This window comes from Penicillium psychrosexuale (genome assembly GCF_028828465.1).
Source record: "Penicillium psychrosexuale strain IBT 29551 chromosome Unknown utg000002l, whole genome shotgun sequence".
NCBI lineage: Eukaryota > Fungi > Ascomycota > Eurotiomycetes > Eurotiales > Aspergillaceae > Penicillium > Penicillium psychrosexuale.
Genome location: NW_026643187.1, coordinates 1,350,327 through 1,373,415, shown reverse-complemented (window position 1 = coordinate 1,373,415; position 23,089 = coordinate 1,350,327). Strand labels below are relative to the sequence as shown.

At 48.5% G+C, this 23,089-nt stretch overlaps 9 protein-coding genes across 9 annotated transcripts; 2 read left to right on the top strand and 7 right to left on the bottom strand.

Moving 5' to 3' along the window:
• Positions 1-77: 77 nt before the first annotated feature.
• Positions 78-1,694, bottom strand: N7518_001652 (uncharacterized protein; the record flags this gene model as incomplete). Its single annotated transcript, XM_057182580.1, has 1 exon — positions 78-1,694. The coding sequence occupies one exon, from the start codon at positions 1,692-1,694 to the stop codon at positions 78-80; it is 1,617 nt and encodes a 538-aa protein (XP_057044030.1).
• Positions 1,695-2,269: 575 nt separating this feature from the next.
• Positions 2,270-4,818, bottom strand: N7518_001651 (putative rhamnosidase B; the record flags this gene model as incomplete). Its single annotated transcript, XM_057182579.1, has 4 exons — positions 2,270-3,437; positions 3,484-4,202; positions 4,258-4,689; positions 4,795-4,818. 4 exons carry the CDS (start codon positions 4,816-4,818, stop codon positions 2,270-2,272), a joined length of 2,343 nt encoding a protein of 780 aa, XP_057044029.1.
• A 1,161-nt stretch (positions 4,819-5,979) lies between these two features.
• Positions 5,980-7,217, bottom strand: N7518_001650 (uncharacterized protein; the record flags this gene model as incomplete). The annotated part of the gene is made up of 6 exons (XM_057182578.1): positions 5,980-6,114; positions 6,168-6,317; positions 6,390-6,483; positions 6,536-6,768; positions 6,823-6,962; positions 7,019-7,217. 6 exons carry the CDS (start codon positions 7,215-7,217, stop codon positions 5,980-5,982), a joined length of 951 nt encoding a protein of 316 aa, XP_057044028.1.
• A 422-nt stretch (positions 7,218-7,639) lies between these two features.
• Positions 7,640-9,327, bottom strand: N7518_001649 (glycosyl hydrolase family 79 C-terminal domain-containing protein; the record flags this gene model as incomplete). Its single annotated transcript, XM_057182577.1, has 6 exons — positions 7,640-8,100; positions 8,147-8,272; positions 8,321-8,683; positions 8,783-8,982; positions 9,029-9,148; positions 9,197-9,327. The coding sequence occupies 6 exons, from the start codon at positions 9,325-9,327 to the stop codon at positions 7,640-7,642; spliced, it is 1,401 nt and encodes a 466-aa protein (XP_057044027.1).
• A 290-nt stretch (positions 9,328-9,617) lies between these two features.
• N7518_001648 (CAZyme family GH146) lies at positions 9,618-11,495 on the bottom strand (the record flags this gene model as incomplete). Its single annotated transcript, XM_057182576.1, has 1 exon — positions 9,618-11,495. One exon carries the CDS (start codon positions 11,493-11,495, stop codon positions 9,618-9,620), a length of 1,878 nt encoding a protein of 625 aa, XP_057044026.1.
• Positions 11,496-12,471: 976 nt separating this feature from the next.
• On the top strand, positions 12,472-13,485 carry N7518_001647 (PaaI family thioesterase; the record flags this gene model as incomplete). Its single annotated transcript, XM_057182575.1, has 3 exons — positions 12,472-12,619; positions 12,673-13,403; positions 13,456-13,485. The coding sequence occupies 3 exons, from the start codon at positions 12,472-12,474 to the stop codon at positions 13,483-13,485; spliced, it is 909 nt and encodes a 302-aa protein (XP_057044025.1).
• Positions 13,486-13,837: 352 nt separating this feature from the next.
• N7518_001646 (adenylyl-sulfate kinase) lies at positions 13,838-14,530 on the top strand (the record flags this gene model as incomplete). Its single annotated transcript, XM_057182574.1, has 2 exons — positions 13,838-13,845; positions 13,903-14,530. The coding sequence occupies 2 exons, from the start codon at positions 13,838-13,840 to the stop codon at positions 14,528-14,530; spliced, it is 636 nt and encodes a 211-aa protein (XP_057044024.1).
• A 376-nt stretch (positions 14,531-14,906) lies between these two features.
• Positions 14,907-16,385, bottom strand: N7518_001645 (H(+)-transporting V1 sector ATPase subunit C; the record flags this gene model as incomplete). The annotated part of the gene is made up of 5 exons (XM_057182573.1): positions 14,907-15,098; positions 15,171-15,663; positions 15,736-15,827; positions 15,905-15,999; positions 16,088-16,385. The coding sequence occupies 5 exons, from the start codon at positions 16,383-16,385 to the stop codon at positions 14,907-14,909; spliced, it is 1,170 nt and encodes a 389-aa protein (XP_057044023.1).
• An 885-nt stretch (positions 16,386-17,270) lies between these two features.
• On the bottom strand, positions 17,271-20,958 carry N7518_001644 (uncharacterized protein; the record flags this gene model as incomplete). Its single annotated transcript, XM_057182572.1, has 6 exons — positions 17,271-17,809; positions 17,864-17,959; positions 18,018-19,955; positions 20,210-20,737; positions 20,800-20,830; positions 20,887-20,958. The coding sequence occupies 6 exons, from the start codon at positions 20,956-20,958 to the stop codon at positions 17,271-17,273; spliced, it is 3,204 nt and encodes a 1,067-aa protein (XP_057044022.1).
• Positions 20,959-23,089: the final 2,131 nt, after the last annotated feature.

Sequence of the window (23,089 nt, the reverse complement as noted above, 5' to 3'; positions counted from 1 at the left end):
CCGACCTTGCCATACCAAAAAGCGTAACTCGGACTCCCGGTTAGCATCTGTTCTCTTTAAGCTTTCTCGAGGTTTGATCATAGCTTGCTGCTTTCCTCCTTCGTCAACTGCATTGGCGGAACACCGGTATCGTGTTCCCAAACCAACTTGTCAATGCGCCCATTGTCGTTGCATTCAAATACGGCTTTCCAGAAAGGTGCCGCTTGGTCCCAGCCCACCCAGCGGCCACGTCTAGATAACTCGTTCCGTGGAAGTAGCCAAGTGAAGGCGTCATCTTCATAGTGTTCAAGTCGGAACTTTTCTGACTCCAGCCCTTGCAGCCTCCAGTAAAGCTTGTTGTCCACCAAATTCACAACAATCTTGAACACATTGATATTATCCCAGTAAGTACCGACATACTCCTCCAGTGCTCTAGGTGATGTTCCGTTCTTTCGAGCCGAGCCTAGCTCTCCCACCAGTGCTGGATACCACTTCAAGCTCTCGGCGACTGAGGTGTGGGCTGCTTCGATGTAATCATTTCTCTCTGATTCTGGAACCTCGAGCAGCTCTTCAAGGATGAGTTGGCCAACCCAGTCAGGAACATCATTCAAGGCCAAAGAGTTAGACAGTACAACAATAACACTGTCAGTGTCTGGAAGTAGAATCACAATTGCGAGGGCGCCAGGTAGGCTGCCCTGGTGGAAAAGAATGAACTGTGAGGGAACGCCTTTCCCAACGGTAGGCATGCCATTGGGCATCAGACCAGGATTGATTCCGATATGACCTAGCCGATTGGGAAGCTGGGCTCTGACCCATCCAAGTGCGTATGATAGCTCGTTCCTCGAGGGTTGATCCATAGGAATTTTGGCGGAAGTGAGATGAGAAACTTGTTTGAAGGGAGAGTCTTTGGTCACTCCCTTCCCGGTGATAAATTGATCTTTAAAGCTAGCCGTGAACGTTTTGTATAGCTTCAAAAGATCACGGATACAGGACCAGGCGCCACCACTTGGTCCACCAAACCAATCTTGGCCTCCCTTAGGGCTAGGAATTGGAGTAGTGGATCCATCATCAAGTGCGTTGTAGCACTGAGTGACATTTTGGGTGCCCGGAGGTGGAGATTTAAGGTAGGTTCGATCCAAGCCGAGAGGATCGAGAATACGGCTCTGCACAAACTCAAACCACGAAATGCCACTGACTTCCTCGATGACATAACCTGCAAGGTTATATTGAAGATTGTTATAGGACATTCCTGTCCGGAACGGAAGAACCCGCGGCTGTGAATTGATGTATTTCAGTCCATCCTTTCCTGGAATGAGAACGTTGTTCTCGGTACCGAGGACCACATTACCAGCCCAAGCCATGCCTGATCGATGAGATAGTATGTCCGTGATAGTCAAGTGATTCTGCAGCGTCTCGTCGCTTGAATCAAAGGATGGAAGAACGTCCTTCACTAGTGTATCCCAGGTGAGTTTACCCTCGTCGACAAGAATCGCCATCGCAGAGGCAGTCAAAGCCTTTGTCAACGAACATATGGGAAAGATTGTTTCCTCAGTGACGGGTAGACCAGCTGCTGTGTCTCGGACGCCAAAACTTGACTCGTAAACAGTGTTTCCGCTCGACATGACTGCGAGCGAGAGCCCTGGGGTCCCGCCGATGCGCATCAAATCTTCGATGGTGGACCGCAAGCGATCCAGTCGTTCCGGGAGTTCTGCCATTCTGAATGCTGCTCGGGATAATGCGATCGTTACGGAGTAGAGTGAGGAGGTCGACTAAGATAGATTGTGTAGAGGGGGTGCAATCGCGACTATGAAATGATTGGCTATTCCTATAGTTATACCCGCTTTTCCCACCACCCTACAATACAACATAGTCTCCTTATCAAGTCAGCTGATCTGATACCATGAAGCTATTTAGAGATTACATGATCACCTGATCTGTCACTATGAAGTAATTGAAATTAATTCTACCACCACTAATGATAGAGATAATTGAGGAAATGATAATTGAATGCTGGATGGTAGACAATATCTAATTGATTAAATGCGACCGGAATTTAATGCTAGCTATAGCTTGATTGTACAAAGAAGTTGAGGTAAGGACTCTGTAGATTAATGTAGGGCAGCGGGGTGTGGCAGTTTTCAACAACCAGCGCGGGACAGGGGAATACTGTGGGTATCCGAGATAATCACCAATTAGAATGCGACAAGTTCGAGCATAGAAAAGGAACACCGGGGGGGGGGGGGGACATGGATCGCTGCCGCCCGTCCCTGAGTCCAAACAAGAAGCCTTTTTAATCGCTGAAAAGAAAGCTGAGATGATCTACAACCCCATGTTCTTCCTCTTTGCCTCCCGGCAATCGACTCACAACCTCAGCCGGCTTCTCAAGACTAAACTCCACAATCTTCTCGTTCCCAGAGAGCTTCCACGAGATCATAGCCAGATTATCCTTACCCAGCGCCACCTTCGCTTCCAACGCTTCTGTCAACCGTAGCCTGGGCCTGAAAGATATCTTCGATGAGCCAGCAGCGACCGGCTGAACACCCGCCAGCTCAGTACAATACTCATAAATTGGCACACTCCCCCAAGCATGGCAATCAGACCTTTGTCTAACATCATCCTCCTCCCAAGTAGAAAGATTATTCGCCAGCATCCCTCGCCACGGAGCCCACATTCTCTCCCAAAATGACTCGTACAAATCCTCGCCAGCCAAAGAAAATGCCCCGAATGCATAGAACCGCATCATATACGAACACCTTGAGAAGCGATCATTGGTAAACGATTCAGTCAAGATCCGTGCAGAGTCTTCGGCCCTTGCCGCTCCACAAATAACAGCGAAGACCTGACAGTGCTGAGAATACGACAGCTCATCGGCAACATCAGCTGTCGAGTCGGTGAAGAATTGCCCATCATAACAATGAGCCCCAATAGCCCCTAGAAGCGATGCCGCCCTCGCTTCATACTCAGCAGCATGTCCTGGCCGACCAACATCACGCACCAGACCAGCAACATTTTGTAGAACCCACGCGTACAACATACTAAAATAAGTGTGTCTATTGGATTTTCGTCCGGAGGTCGGAACTCCTTTGTCGGGATGGTCGTCCGTTGCACCCCAGGTCGTCACCCAGTCAACATATTGCCAGACGACTTCAGGCAGTCCGCTGACCAGACCCAGCTCGTCGATGTGGGCATCGAAAAAGTCGAGAATACCGTCGATATGCGGGATGAAGCCTCGCGCGAAGCGGGTATCGCCGAAGTATAGGTGGTGGTCGCAGACCTGCAGGACCCAATACAGGGAGAACCCAGCTATGAGTTGCGGTATTTGTGAGGGAAAGCGGGACTGTGTGAGACCTTCGGGTGTGATTGAGGCTGCAAAATTTGTAATTGCTTGGCGCATCAGTCGGTCGTCGCCCGAGAGGAGGTAGTGGAATAGACCAACGGAGCGGCTGTCTCCGGAGTATCTGGATTGTTAGCTGGGGTATGGATTTGGGAATGTATGAGGCATACTGTAATTGTTCGTAGAATGGGCAATCGGAATACCCGTCGAACATGCAGTTTCGCATTGTCCGGATGGAAACGGCCCAGATCTGCTCGCTGTGCGCGTCACCGGGCTCTTTCCAGCTGGCTTTGACGGCCATGGGGTAGTTGACCTGAGTAGCATCAAATGATACCAGCTCGATTGGCTCGGAGCCTACAGTGATTTCGATCCTCAGAAGGCGAAAGGTTCGGAACCAAAATGGTTCGTATACGACACTTTCAGTGTCAGGAAGATTAAGTGTCACTTCATCGTATGGTCCGATAATGTGGCCAACACTTGCATTCAGCCGGTCAGCCTTGGAGCGGAAGAAAGGGTATGATCGAGGCTCAAGCTCATAGCCTTCTGAGTGTGTCACTTTGAGTCTGATCTGAGAAGTGTGTTTGGCTGCTTTGAAGGCCCATCGAAGGAATGCAGTCGAATGGACATCGGCTTGCACTTCAAGTGTATGAGTTGAGCTTGCAAGAAGGACGATAGAGTGGTTTGTTGCGAAGAAGGCTGTCCAATCTCTGACCTCGATCACACTGTCGCGTGCTCTGATGGTTTTTACAACGGCTGGGGTTGACTCGGGCATGGGGATAGAGCGTGGACGTAGATTCCACGGCGGAATATCGCCATTGAGGGTCTTTATTTTGTAGGCAAATGGTACCACCGCAGGACCGGGGTTTGTAGGAACAACGCGCTCGCTGATCTGAGAAAGAATGTCAGTGCAATTCAAGAGGGCTTCGATCCTGAGCCATTCTCACATGAAGGAACACATCGTCAGCCAATCCCGTCGGAAACTCAATGCTTTCATCCACAGATGCTCTCCAATTCTTGGAAGAAGCAAGATCGACGACCTCCTCATCTGTCTCGATATTTCCAATAACTGTCAAGCCTGGAAGAGCCGTCCGCGCAAAGGGTATTGCGCTCCTCGAAGTCGCGAAGTACCGGACAACCGTAAATCGAATCTCATTTTGTCCTTCTTGCAGGTAGGGTGCAATGTCCAGCGTGTCGTAATACCAGATCAAAGGACTGCTGCGACTCGGTCCGACGGCAATATGCTTCCGGTTCACATAGAGCTTGTAACGTGTATCGGCTGAGAAATACAGTACTGATTTCATCGGTCGCGACGACAAAATAACATTCCGCGTAAAGTGAACTATCTTGCCAGCTGTGTTCGCGTCTGAAGAGTCAGTCTAGTTTGGAACCTAGATCCAGTTAGCCTGGAGCTCGTCGATTGTCTTTCCAGCCACAATAAGTCAGAAATTTATTCCATGGAACTCAAGATATAAGGAAAATACCTTTTGCTCTTCTGGTGAGACCATATTTGCGCATTGTTTCCGTTCATCTCGGGAGTTCCGACGAGTTTGTATAACTTCCGGCGGGGGCAGGGGCCGGGGGTTCGGGGCATCTCACGACGAGAAGAAACAGCAATTGAATTAAATTAGCGAATAAGGGTTTGTAAATAATAGCTTTTAGGCTGGAGGGATGTATTCAGCCAATATATCATTAAATTGAACATTTTACGGATTCTATCAAGATACTTCAAGATTATATATTGAAAAGTCGTCCTTGAATTGCATAATGTATTATAGCTTACACTTAAGCTGTGGCCACCTCATACTCCTCGCAGCTGCATTTCAGTGACATAACCCTTGAACTTCCGAAGGTTGACCTTCTTCTCGAACCTAGAACATAAAACGCGTTATCCAAGTCCATTAAGAAGACCCCAGGTGGAAGGTTGACATACATTTCATCAATCTCAGCTGGTGTTCGGCGTGTCACTTCTGGAAGAATAAACCAAGCGATAATTACTGCAAGTGTGCCTGTACCCGCAAAGCTATAAGAGATAGGCTGTCAGCATTTTGCAGTGACAGACTGAACTTAAACAAGACGACAGAAGACTGACAAGAAACCAGTTTTCACACCCCAGTGTGAGACAGGTGCATTATTGATCATCAAGGGCGTGCAGAAACTGAACATGATAGCGACTAAATTCGACGATGCAAGAGCCCAGCCGGCTGTCTTTGCACGCAAGCGTTGCTGGGGAATCTCAGCGGCATAGGCATAGCCAATAGCCGACGCACAAGTAGTAGACAAAGTTGCCAAACAAGCGAAAAAGATCTAGGTACAGTTAGTAAGCTATCCAAAGTTACGTCGGGCTCTTGAGAAAGGCTTGCCAGAAGTGAACTAGTCGATGGCTTGGTGTAATCGAAGCAGCCAATAATTCCGAGGCATAAAACTGACACAGATGTAACCGCATAGGGGTAGATTGTCAACGGACGACGACCAAGCTTGTCCGTGTGACAGCAGTCATAATCATAGATATCAACTGGACACAAGATAAAATGACCGTTACCATGAATGGGTCTTTGTTGCCAGCATATTGAACTAGGACAATATTAACAGAGTGAAAGAACAGTATGAGACGATTAGTACTCACAGAAATATGTAGCGTAGGTGTTGAACACGGACAAGCCGACAAGCTACTGAGCAATCTTGGGCCAAGCTGCAATAAAGAAACGAATCCGATTGCGGCCCTGGAAAACAGCCCATGGTCCCTCTTCGGAGTTACGCTCTGCAACGGCGCGCTCCTCTGCAATGGTGGCAGTCATGACTTCCTGATAGGAAATTAGAACTTTGTTGAAATACGATTGACAGAATAATCACATACAATCTGCTCGTCAACGCTGTATCCCTCAATATTGCCATTGCACTGAGTTAGGATCTTGGCTGCCTTGTCGAGCTTTCCTTTGCTCACGAGCCACCAGGGAGATTCTGGGATGAAGGCGAAGATGATGGCAATGATACCAACCATAGCCCACTGACCGTTCATGGCAATTGTCAGTGACTATCTTGACCATGAAAGCTAAATCACACACGGGACACCACGAACCTGTGTATAGATAGGGACTCGGAATCCATATGGGTCATTTGCGCTGAGTTCCTTGAGTGCCACTGACGCGAAGATCTGACCAACCACAAACCAGCTGGAAAAGAATCAGCAAATAATGCCCCCGAGGTGCCATCCTTTTAACTCACAAACTGTACGCGTTGATATAGAAACCTCGCAGCTGGGTTGGGGCGATTTCGGACAAGTAGAGAGGTAACGTGGATTGCAGCATACCGACACCCATTCCAGAGAAGAGTTTTGCTGCAAGCCAGTGATCCCATCTTGTTGCGAAAGATTCAATAAACACGCTGATGACAATATCGAGCCAGATTATATAGAACGCGATTTTCCGACCGAACTTTTCTGTGGCATATTGGAGGAACTAGAGAGTAGTTAGACACTCGCCAGATCGGCCCTGAAGATCCAAAAGACGTACAACTTGACCGATAGTTTGACCGGCGGATTGGATACCACCCCATGCGGAGATGTATTTGCCTGCAATGATGGATGTGCCTGGGGAAGCCATCTGTCGAATAAAACCCTTGTTGGAGACAATACCGCCATTAAGATTAATTTCTGCGATCAGATCAGTATAATTAAGAGCTCATAGGTCTTTAAAAGCAGTAGCTTACGGTAACCATCCAGCGATGCGCTAAACGCCGCAGTCATAGCAATCAGCGAGACGATCTTGAACCGTCGCACACACTGCCAGACACCAAGGTCGTCTTCGCGAGATCGCATGATGGGCCCCATGCTCTTGGTAGGCATGACATCTTCTTGATGGGAGAAGACATCCTCGATGTTTTCAGCGTTGGTCTTGGAACTATCCATCGTAAATATATAAGTAGACAACAGTATGTACCGAAAAAGAAAAATCCTAAGTTCTTGTCAAATGAAGATGAATAGCTAGAAATTTTTTCAGCTCTTTACTCGAGAGCTAACAAGGATCGATTTGCGAAGGACCTCAGCTACTTATTGAAACTCAACTAATCAATCAGAATTTACAAGGCTAAACGTAATTCTTAGAAGCCCTTTGTTCTTACTTTACCCCAGATTATACATAAAATTTACGAAAAAATTTACTATCGAATAGAACGCAACCCAAGGGCCTCTACCCCTACTACCACTAGCCCTAAACAGAGAATCCCCGGCGGCATGACGCTTATAGGAGGGAATTCAACCCCTCCACATTCCATCCATCCCCAATCTCTGGAGCTTTCGGAGGAAGACTGCCCGAGCTCCTTCCTAGGTAACTAATACCGAGTAATTACAGGTAGACCAGAAGAGCTTCCGAAGCTGCAACAGTGAAGGTTGCTTTCCCGCCAGACAGCGACTGTCTCTATGCTCTCTGTACCCTGGATAATGCAAGTGCCGTTGGCAAATGTCTGGCCCGCAACGGTCGGGTTCTGACCCTGATCGACCCGAGACGTGGCATAGGGGGCAGTCGGCCGTTTAGCAGTAACGCTGGAGGACAAAAGCCCAGACAGTGTGTATACTTGCGACGAGCGCGTTCCGCTGGTAGATATATAGTAGTCAGAATTATAGAGAAGAACCCGAATAGGAACGCCAGCCTTGTAGATGGCGTAGGCTGCATATGCTGTATCTTGGCTATCCAGAGGCGCAATCTGGTCGGCGTTGGCGAGCACCATGCTGGCGAAGTAAGCACCGTAGTAAGGGGATCCTATGTCGTAGCGGCCCCACCAGCAGTATTGGCCTTGAAAGTTAGCTTGTGGGTAGGTAAGAAGTTCTAGATAACTTACAGTTTCCAACGGTACCCTGGTGGAAGTAGAGAGCATTTGTGCCCATGAGGACGGTCTGCATCACGTAGTCCAAAATCCAGAGTGCAGCACCAAAAGTTGGGCTGATACCACCACCGCCTTGGGTTGCTGAATATTTTTAGTATTTTTATCAAGTGACAGTGAACAGTACCGTACCTGAATTAGTCTCGCCGAAGATATGCGGCTTGCCTTTTCCAGAAGCCGCCGAAACTTCAGCAGCATAAGGCTTGGTCTGGGTGGCGATACTGTTGTGGCCCATAAGAGTAGCCAGGTCGTAGGAGCCAGATGACTGTGGATAGTTGTGAGAGCAATAATCCTTCACATAGTCATTCGCACTACCTTCTTTCGCGGTAAGGCTAGCGAGGCTCATGGGCGAAGTGCCAAAGTAGACACCTGCTGAGATGATATCAGTTGCAGAGAGGTTTCCGCACACCGCATCTTGCCAGCTGACTTGGGATGATTCATCAGCTGCAGCTGTCCAGGATGCACCATTGGCAATAGGATCGCTGTCAACGAAAACTGAACGCTGAATTAGCGTCTACACAACCAAGGATAAGTAATTTAAGACCTACAGTTGGGCTCATTCCAGTTCAATGGAGTATAGATTGTCCATTTTGCTCTGGGCGAGAAGCGCGGCCGAAATTGTGTTCAAGATATCGTCCAAACGACGATTCAATCCAATTATGACTTCTCCGGCATAGCCTGCAGTCAAAGAGATGAAGGACGGTCCGTAAGTCAGAGTCTCGGGCGCAGCACCTGTGCTGGCCACTGTATAAGTGACAGCCTCCGTTGATGAGCTATTGTATATCGCGCGGTCCCTGCGTACTGTTAACAACATGTATTGACCAATAAAAGCATACATACTGTGTTGTGCCTCCGATCCGCATAGGAGGCCATGTTCCTGTCAGATCCTTGAGGTTCTGCAGACATGTCATCGTTGATTCGACATCTTGAATGTACTCAGGGAACGCAAAGAACTCCAGACTTCACAATGAGTAATTATATCCGCCAATGGCTTAGATAGAGACTCACGATACACCCACTGGAGCTGCAGAGAGCTGCTTACTAGAATTTGAAGGCGGGGATATCGGAACATTGAAGCTCAAACCCAAAGCCGAAGCCGCGAGGCCTAGAAGCAAGGCTGAGATGGGAATTAATGCCATGGCCTCAAAATGTCTTCCGTCGATGCTAGATAAGTTGAGTTGTAAGCCAAAGAAATTTCCAAGACAAGATAAAGCACTTAAGTATAAATATATAGGCTATAATGCAATCCGGTCTCTATAAGGAAACAATCCGGGGAACCCCACATTTCACTATTTTCAATCTTACTGTCGGGTTTTAGAATACTCGGGCTGGTAAATATCAAGGAGCAATTGACGATAATATAATTGATTGAAAAATTACTACTTCTTTTGCCGTTAAAATGAGCATAGGAAGTTCTGTACTTTGTATTTCACAGACTTCCCGTGGTAGCCCAATATACGTTATAATTGTATCCCTGGGCATCATAGAAAGGGCTCAGTGTAACATTTCTACCATCAGCGACGGAGATGAAGTCAAGGCCAGAAGCCCCGGAGCGTTTGATAGAGTCAAGGGCGAGAGTAGGAATACTACTCAGCGTTTGGTTTCCGTAATTGCCGCACAAGATAGTTGGCCCATAAGCAACTGCAGCAATACTTGAATTGTCATTTGCAGCCACTGTACGCAGACTCATGGGAAAGCGGATCTCAACGACATCTCCATCGGCCCATATGCGCGAGATCTGAGCGTAAGTTCCGGGACTAGCCTTAACATCAGGTAAAGCTTTTCCATTCAGCGTTAGCTCTGCGCTTGATGCCCATGTAGGGATGCGAATATTCATCGTCCAGTGACCACTGCCGAAGACTTCTAATTTCGATTTATCGCCGACTGGGTAAGTCGTAGATTGCTTCAGGGTAATACCCATCTCCGGCCATTTCAGGACAGAAGACATGAACAAGTTGACAAACAACGTGGAGTCATTGTAGAAGTAGATCGAATCCATCAACTTGGTGTTTGTCTCGAGTGCTGTTCCTTGACAGCACCAGAATGAGTCGTAGTCTGTACTCCAAGTACCGCCACCCCAGGCGGGACCAACACCACGGCGACCTCCGGCGTTGAGAGGAGTGAAGTAAGTGATGTGGCCATGGTGATCATGAGGATTCTGTTGGCCTAGCAGATGGTTGAGTAAGGCGTTTTCGTAGAAGTCGAAATATGCCGAGTTCTCGGAATCAACAAGCCAAAGCTCGCGAGTCAGCTTGAGCATGTTATAGGAATTGCATGCTTCACATGTGTCATTATCAAGATAATCGGCGATGGCATTTGGGGCATGGAAGTGTTCAGCTTGGCTGTTACCACCGATCGCGTACGTGTGCGATTTGACATTTATTTCCCAGGCATTCCGGGCAATATCAAGGTAGCGAGATTGTCCGGTGGCTTTGTATTCGCGAGCGGCCCCAATCCATTTTGGTACTTGAGTGTTTGCATGTAGACCGTCGAACTCATCTATGTCGGCTGCAAGGGGGTCGAATATAACGGCATGATCAAAGCGTTGGGCAACGGTAAGCCATCTCTTATCACCGGTTTGGTGGTAGAGGTCAGCCATCACTTCGTTCATACCGCCGAATTCTGTTTGTAACAACTTTTGCATTGCATCGTAACTCAACGGTTCGGTGCGTTTGTCGACCCAGCTGGCTAAGGACAGTAAGACGTCTCGAGATGTAGTGTCTTTTGTCAAGCGCCAGATGTCGAGAAGGCCTGCAAGAGTCTTGTGCACCGCGTAATACGGGACATTGCCGTTTGTCAGGGTGCTGTTTTCGAGTTTTGCAAACTCTGATTCTGGAAAGCCAGATACATATCCGTCCGTGAAGCCAGCAGCCTTGTTGTTAGCCTGGCATTTGGCCAGCTCGGCAACAAAGTAGGTCGCTCGATCATAACATGTTTGGTCGCGAAGTCCCGCATAACATTGAGCCCAGGCACTGAGGAAATGACCCTGGACATGCGAACGGAACGGAAAATCCGGAGCATCCCAGCCACCATTAGGCGTTGCTTGTTTTGTGGATAATCCGTGGGTCACCCGGAAGACGTAGAGTAGTCTGTCGACGTCTATTTCTTTCAAATATCTCAGGGTCCGGCCTTGGTTTTCCAGGAAGCGGTCTTGTGTCAATTGGACTCCACCAAGATCAAATGCAAAAGCCTGAGCTCCAACATCCTTGGTATTTGAGCTGGATTGTCCATCCACGGGAAAGGGGAGAGAAAGAAAAAAGCAGACGAATATAGCGAGAGGTTTCCACCAATCCTTGGAGTGTATCATTTTGAATTGTTTGGGCGAATTGAAAGTCTGGTAGATAACCTAGTGATTTAGCTATTCTTTAGGCATTGTCTGAAACACAAGGCCCTTTTATATAAGATATTTCCGGTGGGATAAGACATTAATCGCATTGTTGTATATACAATGCCAAGGATCTCCACACAAGTCCATACTCCGCACCCCATACTTCTTCTCAAATCCGGAGAATTCATGCGGGGATATATTTTGCGGAGAAATGCCACCGGACTCATTCATAGTCTTCTAAAGGAAATATGCCGGGGGGTTTGTAGATCAATTTACCCTTAAGAGCGGAGAATATCAAAGGTCAACTAAACTTTACGAGACATCTCTAGCCTACTATTAAGCCAATCCTAAAAGACATATTAAATCTGATAAACTTCAACTTAATATCTTAATAAAGTAGTCTGCGCGAAGATTTTCTTATACCTTCGTGCTTGTTCTTAGGTGATATCTAGTCTCTTTGGCATGGTTGAAGAAAGTTCGTGGCATTGTGATTGCGATATACATGCATAGTTCTGGCTTTTAGCAATATAATTATCATTCTAAGATAAGAACGAAGATTTTCGATTTTCTTGCAAGTGATAATGTTGAGAAGACCTATTATTAGCTACCAAGTGACACTAAATCAAATAACACCGTGGCTGTTGAGATATGGGGTTGCCACGTTACTATGTTGTCTTGTTCCGGAGTATGTACACATGTGTGTATTTCGATTCCGAAGTATAGAGTCAGAGAAACAATAAGAGATCCCATGTAGTTTTTAAGTCTTAATACCCTAATCAAATATAAATCTCAACCTCCGAAGAGGATGTTTCGGCGAAGTCAAGATGCCGAGGTAAATCTCACCGAAATCCACTTCGCCTTATCCTCAACCACTGTTTTCTCAACAACTTCGCCTTCATGGATCTCTAAATTTGGATCGTTTGCTTTAATTGTTTTTCGCTCTTTATAATTTATGATGTTCCGATCTTTTACTTCTCTTCCTCACTCTCTTCGCAATATTTCCTTCCCCTCCACACTCTCTCCTTCACGACTGGTATTCCGCAACTCTCTACCCGCAACTCCCGCTGCTCCGAAGCGATTCCATAGCCGGTCTTACTCTACCGGTAAGTTATAAACAGTCCGCGCCCTCCAAAAGGAGCTAACCCGGTAATCGCAGCAAGTCCCTCGGCCTCTATCCACCCACCCCCACCCCCCCAAAACCAGCGCTCTCGTCTCCGCCGCTTTATCGGCTTCACCACAATCGCTGTCTTCACATTCACCATCGGGCTTACCTATCAAACCCAACGCACCCTCTCACGCATCATGGCGACCCCAAATGACGAGGAGGTCCTGACCGCATTCCTTGACACCGACTCCGAGATCACGGAGATCGAGAACACAATCCGCACTCACCCCGTCGCAGAGGCCCTCCGCGCAGACCCCGACTTCAGCGAATCGCGCCCACACCTTACAATCCCGGGCCCTCTGCGCGAACGCAACCTGACAGCCGGAACGCTAGCAGGACCGGGCAAGATTGTCGTGCCGCCATATGTATTCAGCGAGCGCGGGGGCAAGACCATGATCTCGCTCATGTATCTCGGCGGCGATGTCTGCGGTCACCAGGGTATTATTCACGGTGGTCTACTGGCTACGCTCTTGGACGAGGGTCTGGCGCGTTGTTGCTTCCCGGCTCTGCCTAATAAAGTCGGCGTTACCGCCAATCTGAATATTGATTACCGTGCTCCGGCTATGGCGAATCAGTATGTTGCCCTCCGCGCGGAGACTGTTAAGGTCGAGGGTCGCAAGGCGTGGGTGGAAGGTCGTATTGAGACTCTTCCGATTGATGGTTCGGAGCCTGTAGTCCTGGTTGAGGCTAAGGCTTTGTTCATTGAGCCCCGACAAGCTGCTGTAAGTTGAAAATATTGGATTCTGACTTTTTTCCTCTGACTAATTTCCCCAGGCGCTCTCGAGTCTCTACAAAGTGGCGTGATTGAGAAATTTCTGTCCTTTCCGAAATTTCTGCATTTGGTTCTTGTTCCTGGTTCCTGGCGTAATGGCGAATTAAGACAATTAGACCTTTCATATGTAAATGAGATTAGAATTGCGTGAAGAAATGAATATTATCAGTAATATCAAAGATTATACAAGATTACAAGACTATAAGACTATACTATAAAATATCTCCCTCTGTTGTATAAGAGTGGAAAAACGCCAAGCAATGGCGACACCCCGCGGTGATCACATCTTCTTATGTGACGCGGCCGTCCCACTGCCCCTCCCTATTTCTATAACTTTTCCGGGATCTCAACTTTCTTCTTTCTTTAATCCAATTAACCTCCAAAATGTCTTCGTGAGTCCAAACTAAACCCCCAATGCCAATCTATCCAAAAAAACTAACACCAAACAGCAACATCACCTTCCACGCCAGCGCCCTGACCCGCAGCGAGCGTACCGCGCTGCGCAACCAGCAAGGTCTCACAATCTGGTTGACCGGACTCTCCGCCTCAGGCAAGTCAACCCTAGCCGTCGAGCTTGAGCACCAGCTCGTTCGCGACCGCGGCGTGCACGCCTACCGCCTCGACGGCGACAACATCCGCTTCGGACTGAACAAGGACCTTGGCTTCAGCGAGGCCGACCGGAACGAGAACATCCGGCGCATTGCCGAGGTGGCCAAGCTGTTCGCCGACTCCAACTCCATCGCCATTACGTCGTTCATCTCGCCCTACCGGAAGGATCGTGACACTGCCCGCCAGCTGCACGAGGTCGCCACGCCCGGCGAGGAGACCGGTCTGCCGTTCGTCGAGGTCTACGTTGATGTCCCCGTTGAGGTCGCTGAGCAGCGTGACCCTAAGGGTTTGTACAAGAAGGCTCGCGAGGGTCTCATTAAGGAGTTCACGGGTATCTCGGCTCCTTACGAGGCGCCGGTCAACCCCGAGGTTCATGTGAAGAACTATGAGCTTCCCGTTCAGGATGCTGTGAAGCAGATTATCGATTACCTTGACTCCAAGGGTTACTTGCCTGCCAAGAAGGAGTAAGGTGGGTTTCTTTGGGTGCTTTTATTTGGGATTGGGATATGGTTGAGATTTGATGGATGTATCTATGGTCGGCTTTACATAAAAGAGTCCTGTACAGCGGATTAGATACGGTGTTTTTTGTGCTTGATTCCCCTCCCACTTGCTGTACATACTGCGTGGACAATATAGATCGCTTTTGCACTTGCATTTTATGGGCTGGGGCGAGAATGGATAATGGGACTCGATCCCCTTTTGCTGTTCGCTTGTATGCGTGGTCATTGTTGAAACGAAGAAACTAAAAATATCCAATGCTAGTTTGTGATAGATGTACCAAAGTGGTATATGTACGCAACGTCTTCTCGAAGCTTTCTATCTCCTATGATGCCCCAAATAGGCCTCAGTTGAACTCGAATTCATAAAACACATACGGTGTGTAGTCTGCGCTGCCCTCACCGCCGGGGTGCATCTCGCCAGGATCATCCCGCTGCATACGGCCCTTCTTGTCTCGCCCGAAGGCATTGCCCGCCAGGTACGAGTATTTGTTCTCAAGGTTTTGCTTTGCGCGATCTGCTTGCTTGGCAGTTTGTGTCTGTAGAAAGTAAAGAACGTCAGTCGTTGCCACGGTAAAAACTACCGGAAAACAGAGCAGAAGAGAACATACCCGGACCAAAGCGCAGATGAAATCCAGCGGCAATCCATATCGCAGCACCGTCTCGACGAACACTCTCAGAACCAAAATGTGAATCCAGACCATAACAGCCTCACTCCAAGCCGTGCGACCGAGTCGCAGCGTCTCACCCCATACCTTACGCTCATCACCACCAACGCGCTCGACTTCCTTGCGCTCTTCCTCCTTTCCACCCTCGACATACTTAAAGTCGCGTGGAATCCACTTCTGCTCACGGCACTTATGCAGGAACTCGGCGTTGTGCTTCTTGAACGCTGTCACGGCGTACAGCGTGAACTCGCTGTCGGAGGCGACTAGCTGCGCGGACCGCGGGACCACCATTGGCGCAACGGTCTCGTAGGTCTTGAGGAATTCTTTTACTAGCTGGGCGGGCACGGCGACGAGATGGGTTTCGATGTATTCGGAGCCCTGGATGATGGTTTTCGGGTCGACCACTGAGGCGAGGGACTTGGTTGAGAGATTGCCTCTGTGTAGAGCGGGTTAGTCATGGTTCTATATACTATATGCACACGTTGCAGTGCCGTCACAGTCAACATACGTTTGTTTCCGCTGCAGTGTAGACAGCGTGTTCTTGACCTGGTTGTATTGGGAGTACTTGAAACGGATGTCGTTGTCGATGCTGGCTGCTTCCTACAGTAGACAAAAGCGCATTAGTATGTAACTCCAAGCCAGATATTCTCCTCGTTTCCATGCGCGGCGCAACAAACCTTCTGCAGGAGATCAATCAGCTCCGCCAAGGGCTTATCGGCCCTGTACTTGACTTTGTTCCATTGGAAAGTACGCAGGTACTGATCGACCGGCTCTGTAGGCAGTCAGAACCAGAACCCAGACATCCTCCCAGACTGTGTTTTCCCCTCCACAGCCAGATCAATACCAAGCTAGAGACATACTATCGTTGACGACCTTCATCTGCTCAATCTGCGCCTCGTCCTCAAGGATGTTCTTCAACGCATCGCTGACCTTGGCAACGACACTCTGGCACGAGGCCTCGAGCTTGGCTAGCTCGTCCGCCTGCTGGACAAGGGCATCTAGCGTGCCGATCTTGAACTCCGGGATTGGGAAGGAGTTGGTGGAGCCATTGTCCGAGGAGACAGTGGTCGAGACTGCTTCGAGGGCATCGTCGCGGTGGTGCGAGGGGACGATGGAGGTAGGGAGAGAAAGGAGGATGTATTTGCTTGGTTTGGACATGATTGATTATGTATTTGCGGGATTCAAAGGCCTTCGACGAGGCTTGGGTGCGTTTTCGGGGTTGAGGGGGGAGCTCGGGTGGCCTCGATGTCGTAGGCGGTGGGGGCTTGGACCGCTATGTCCACTCTGCCATTTACAAGAACTCACTTATACCTCCATTATTATTGATGAGACTCGGGTAATGATCGTATTGGCCGGAAATTAGATAAAAGATATTATATTATCGATATCCCTCTGATAGTGGTCAGACTTCCTTGCCAAACCGAAAAATCCCTACGAAAAACTCTTGATGTGTGAGTATGAACTAAGAGAACGTTCTATGAAATGAAAGATTCATGATATCATGATCTCATACTAAAGCCTAACTAAACGTACATGAACGACTTTGCAGCTACTTGAACTGCTGAATGGAGGTGCATAACATAACGCTAGAACACGATTCAATGCTCGCTCAGAGTCAAAAAAACAAACAAAACAGTAAAATGCTTCAATGGACAGGAAGTAAACCACCCACGAGGAATGTTGGTTACCAAAACAGCCAGTGAGGCCAGATTGAACCACAGCCTTAGCTGGGAGAAAAGGTTGGACATGAGGAAAGAGAAGAAGGTAAGACAGGGTATCTTTATCGAGCGTACAGCGCTCGTAAACCGAGTAGAGAAGTAGAAGCAGAGGTGAGAGGAACTAGCCTGTACAAAAGAATAGGGGGAGAAAAGCAAGTTAAAGCGCACGTGGGATTAGTCAAAGAAAAATTGATGATTAGTTAGAGATTGTACCCAAGAACTGGGAAAACCGAGGCACCTAGGCATGATGGTAGGATTATGAAAGATTGGAGTGATTGGAGTGGAAGTGAGTACTTGGGAAGAGAAGTATGTACTTCAGCCGATCCTAGCCCTGCTGCATACCCTGACCCTGCTGCGTACCCTGGCCCTTCTGCATACCCTGGAAAACTTTCTGGCAGTTCTCCACCAGGAACTTGAGAACGTCATTCTTCTTCTGGACGTCAGTCATCTCACGAGCGAGACTTTCAGGTCGCATGATTGTCGGCGCAAAGACCACTGCAACATTCTGACTGGTCATCAGATTCTCTTCGTGGCGATCGACAACGCGTTTGAGATGGAAGATTAGGAACTCCAGGACGTCGCGGTGCACGCGAGGCAGCTCGAGGAGACTCTTCTGCATGAGTTCAATTCGCGCGGACACAGGGTTAACCTCGGCGGAATCGATCACAAGTTCATAAACTTCGTAAGTGATCAAGGGGTTAGGAAGCTTTCGGAAATACTGTTTCAAAGTGGATGTAACAGCATGGATATCGAGGTCGGGATCCGAGATATCGTAATCAAATGGAGAGCGTTCAAAGCCTTCGCGAATGGTTTGGATGACGGAAGCGGCACCGGACTTGCGATAAATTCCTTCCATGTCCATGCCTGATCGTATATGTTAGTATAACGACAAATCGAATACCGACCGACAAAACATACCTCGCAGTTCAACTTCCTGGATACAGCGCGTGACGATGGCTGGAATCATGCCTTTTTCGTATTCCTGGCGAGCCTCGAGTTCGGTACCGAAAAGAGCTGCGAGAGTCATTAGCTTATACTGATATAATCCTGAACTGTAGTATCGGGCACATACCATCGGGGGCAGCTTCAATCAACACGGGCACGCTGTCAGCTTGGGACATCTTTCCTCCCTGCTTGCCTCTCTGGTTTCCAAAGAACCCAAAGCCTTGGCGACTCGGGTCCTGGGTCTGGGAACGCGGTATACCACCGCCACCCTCTTGTCCCTGTCCTCCTTCGCTGGACATGAAGGCCCCCTTAAGACCCTTGACACCTTTGGCAACGTTCTGTCCGCCCTTTTTCCAGTTGAATTTGCGAGGCTGGCCCTTGCGAATGCTGACAACCTGGGGGCCTGGCACGACAGTGGCTGTAGCAGACTCGGACTCTTCCGAAATGTGAGTAGATCCGTGATAGTCGTTGAAGGGAGGTTTCATGACCTCAATGGAGGTTGTGGATCTCTGCTTGTTGTGCGATATGCCTAGGCCGTTGGGTCGCGGTTGACCGTCCGTGGCTTTGTAGAGTTCCTGAATCTGGTGAACCAACTGATTATTCAACTCAGCTAGCTGTGCGTTCTTCGAAGACAATTGCTCGAATTCCTGGAAGCTCTTCTCCCGTCGAATGTTCATGGCTTCCACTTCCTCCGACAGGTCATTGCGCTTCTGCATAAGGTCTTCAATTTGTGGGGCAAACGAGTCTTTCAGCTTTTGAATGGACTCAGCCAGCTCGCGCAGCACATGGTTGGAGAGCTTGCCGAGGTCCAATGGCCCACTGGGGCTACCACGCTTTTCAGCCTCCATATGATCAGTGAGAACCGTGAGCTCACGTAGAACAATCTCGCGCTGAGCGTCAAGGACAACCATGGTAGATCGCTTCTCAGAAAGCTCGGTGTTAGCCTGCTTGACATCTGCGGCGGTACGAGCGGCTGCCTCGAGTTCTGCAACTCGCAGACGTTCTTTGCGCAGTTCGTTGCGAAGCCAAGAGATCTCTTCACTCTGTGATCCAGTGATGGGGCTGCCAACATCTGTTCCGGCGATGCTTCGAGTGGTAGGTGATCGAGGGTTCTTGAGATCTTTGCTGATCCGCACACTCTTCTCACTGTAGCTTCGACCATGGCGGACAGAGTTTGAGACGCGCCGCAGAAATGACTCGTTGTTTTGCCCAACGGTGTCATCGCCACCGATGATGCGCGATAATCCCTCGTCCATAGGCAAGTCAGCTCCATACCGTAGCACGGGCGATGTGCCGGCGCCATCGTAATGGTGTGATTCATGTGGCGAGGTGTTCAAGGCAGTATGCTGAATGGGCTGTTCGAAAGTGTCGCTACGGAGCATAGGCAAGTCCCCGTACTGCGACGATGCAGGTGACGATCCGACCTCTTTTCTCGGAATTTGGTGAAGCTTGCTTTCAAGTGAATCGCCGCGCTTTGGCAAATACGGCAAGCTGGAGGGTTGAGAGCGCGGCAAGTCCATTGAACCGTGGTCGTGACGATGAAGCTCATTCGAGGAACGAGCTCCAGCCGAAGTGAAGTCATCCATTGGAATGTGTCGCTTTGTGTCACCGGAGAATTCTTTTGATCTGGTGCTGTCGGGGCTAGTAGGCCCAGAAAGGTTGCTAGTTTCTCTGAAGCTGATTGGTATGTCGGATGAGCTACGAGTGTGGCGACCCTTTGCAGGCTTGGATGAATCGGAGCTTGGTAATGGTGCTTTATCGGGTGAAGTTGAGTTGTTTTGTTCCCAACCTTTCTCCTGATAGGCAATATGGGGAGAATGATTATCGGAAGATGTTCGAGAAGGAGGTTCCTGTCGATATTCACGGCCGTCGTGGGACGCTTGATTAAAGTAGTCGCCCGGAGGCTCCTGTCGTGTCTGTGAGTGACCACGGGAGGAATTACCCTCAGCTGAAGGATCAAAGGCAAGAGGAATTAACAGTTCACCGCCATCTGCATCTGCATCGGTGTTGTGTGAAATTGATTGACGATTGCTGCGGTATGTGCTGGAGGGAAGAAGAATATTATCTGTGTGAAAGGTAAGTAAGAGTTCATGACCGGGCGACAAGACACCGCGCGAGAAGGGTTCCAGCCCTGAACGCGCGAGGTTATATTCTTATAGATCAATAACGACAATAAGTATATGCGGTGGCAACAATGGTGCATAAAAGGATACAAAGCGCTGCATAGACCACACAATGTGACCACATGTGCACGATATGACAATAAGGTGACAAAGACTGCGATGATTATACATCTAGACTGCAACAAGGGTTTCTTACCTGAATCAGCCTGCTGATTTGAAATTGAGCTTCCCGGTCTTTCATCATTTAGATCGGGCGTTTCCGCCATTTTACTAGGGTCAGGCGTGCCTGTATATTCGCTGTTCTCCTCATCGTTTATTTGCGATTCTTCAAGGAGGTGGGGAGGCAACGAGGGCAAAGATTTGTCCAGCTTCACATTTGGTGCTGCTGGTTTTTTCCCACTACTGCCGCCGGCTTTCCGTTTTCTCCTCCGTGCCATTAGCGATTCGTGACATTCCATGCAGAAAATACCCTGAGAAGTACGCGCATAGCGCAAGTTCTCAATTTTTCGCTTGCAATTCCGGCATCGGAAGCATTGAGCACAGAAAGCCTGGTCTCCTGTCAAGATGGCCAAATCCTCAATCTTGTTGTTGCATGAGCTACAACTGTATGTGCAGTTACTGCATATAAGTGATCCGTCGCCTAAAAGGAGGAGGTGCGCATCCGAATCCAGTAGAGTGTTGCATGTACTGCATCGGAAACAGTCGATGTGCCATCGATTTCCAGCTGCCAGAGGTTAGCGACATGAAAATGGACCAAAAAAAATTCCCCCACAATATCCCACATACCAAGCTCAAATGCTTTTCCTTCTTCAAGGGTCTGCCAGGACGGTTAGTCAAGCTCCTGTCCGCTCCCTCCACCCACAGTGTGCCTACCTCTCCACAGCCCTTGCATGGGTAGGACTCGTCCTGCTCCATAGACTCCGGGTAAGCGCCCTGATTCTCCATCTTGAGATCCACCGTCTACCGCGCAAAATGTAAGGTCGAGTATGGCCGTATATCGATCCGAATATAAGTCTGGCGGGGGCGCAGACTAAGTCCAAAATTGTGTGTATCCGGGCGATTCGTGATCGCTACAGAAGATCTCACTCGCAGTCACATGCGCCGTTGGTGCTGATGGCTTTAAGATGCTTCTTGGGCGTAACGGCGGGACGCCGATATTAGGGAGATAGGGACGTCGGTGCGGGTTTGGAGGGGAAGATGCAACAAGTGCTGGAAGGACGAATGGTGGCTGAATCTGCAGACTACCGAGGAGTTAAAAACGTGATCCAACACTAGGTTTAAGCGTAAGACACCAGTCCGCCCAATCTGTCCTGAACTAAGACAAGCAGGTCGGACTAGGATGATAACGGCAATCATTTGCCTATGAACCAAGGATCATGAATATCAATCTCTCGACATACCAGGCACTGCTAGCCGTGCTACAGAAGTGTTTCAGATAAATGATCGCGGATGTTGTGACCATTAAGCGCAACAGGCGAAGCGAAACGGAGATTGCCCCTCGCGGGCGTTGAATTGGTTTGGAGATTGGACAGACAGAAGCCCCGAGGCGAAAGGAAATGAAATCCGGGAGTTAAGACTATAATGGAAAAGAAAAAGAAAAGAAAAAGCAATGAAACATGAGACTGGGATTAGGGGGTTGGAGGGATGAGAAAGGAGAGACTAGAAGGTGAACTTTTGGCTTTCTGCCACAGAAAGGTCTTTTTCCCCACGTAACTTACAATATCAGCATATTAAGTGCTCTATCCTCTACCAATCCTTTTCCTTTCACAAGGTATAGATGTAATATTATTGTACTCTGTAACTGCCCGACCTATCCTTATCTAAATTGTACCCTAACCCCTAGTATGTACGCTGGTACGGAGTACTCTGACTGAGGACGCGCAGCCCAGAACGTGCGGAGTTTCATTTCCTCAATGCAACGACCAATGAGCTTCTTGATACCCCTGAATTTTGTATCTGATTTAATCTCCGCTAAAGTGATAATGAAGAGGGTACTATTGTATTCTCCCAACAATATCAACCCAATTAAAAAGCCACCGTCTGTGAAAGAGGCCCAAGCCATCTTTCAGCTTCTCCTGGGCAGCTTCGGATCTGAAGCAATTCACTTCTAAGGATCGCTCCATAGCCCCAGTGTTTTGACCACGGTACGAGTATTTTGTCTCAAACACTTCTCACACGCTATCTCCGGCCTTCGGTCCTTCATTTTCAGTCTCTACACCGTAGTTTCCCAAAGAATCCGGAGCCTCCATGGAGATTTTAATGATATTCCCGAGAAGCTAAATTGCAACCTGAAGACATCCAGCCTTAATGGCAGTGCCTACATTAACCCTGATCCTTTATATCGAAGCCCAGGCCTCCCGTGCTGTTTGGAGGATGTGAAACACTTGCCGTGTCACGTGAGAGTCAATGTATATGTACGGAGCCGCTATTAATAGCCCGGCTCATCTTTTCAAACACTACAACATACGGAGTAGACTTGAACGAAATTAAGTGTCGAGAACTCCCAGTATATGTATCAGGATTTGTCTCAGGGTGTGTCAGGTCTACCGAATGTTTTAGGTTGCGGTACTGTATCTTGTTCTGGACCCCTAAAACAACGCCTCGCAATTTGTCGCAAATGAAATACATCATAGGCAACATTATTGTAAATATTCGGTGTGTATCCCATACTCCACGGTGGCCAATGATATACTGGGTCCACTTGCAATTACATATCAATTTATCTTGTACCCCGTGCATACAACATAGATCTGGGAAATGGGTATCTCTACTTCGTGCATTGAGAGGCATAATGACCACCCACAAAGACAGTTTACATTCCTAGCATATAAAGTGTAATACTATCCAACATCTGTTCGTAAAATGAAGAATAATTCCCATATTAATGCACAGTACCGTTTATCAAGTACAATATGTAGTTGGGCACGTACCACTGGCGGATCGGCAAGAGTGGAGTTTATACGCAGCCATGACATCTTCTCTTCTTATTTTGTACGCTTCTTCGACCTTACAAATCCAGATGTTAATTCACATGCCTGACTGGCAAAAACAAGATCAACGCATTCGAACGTGCAAG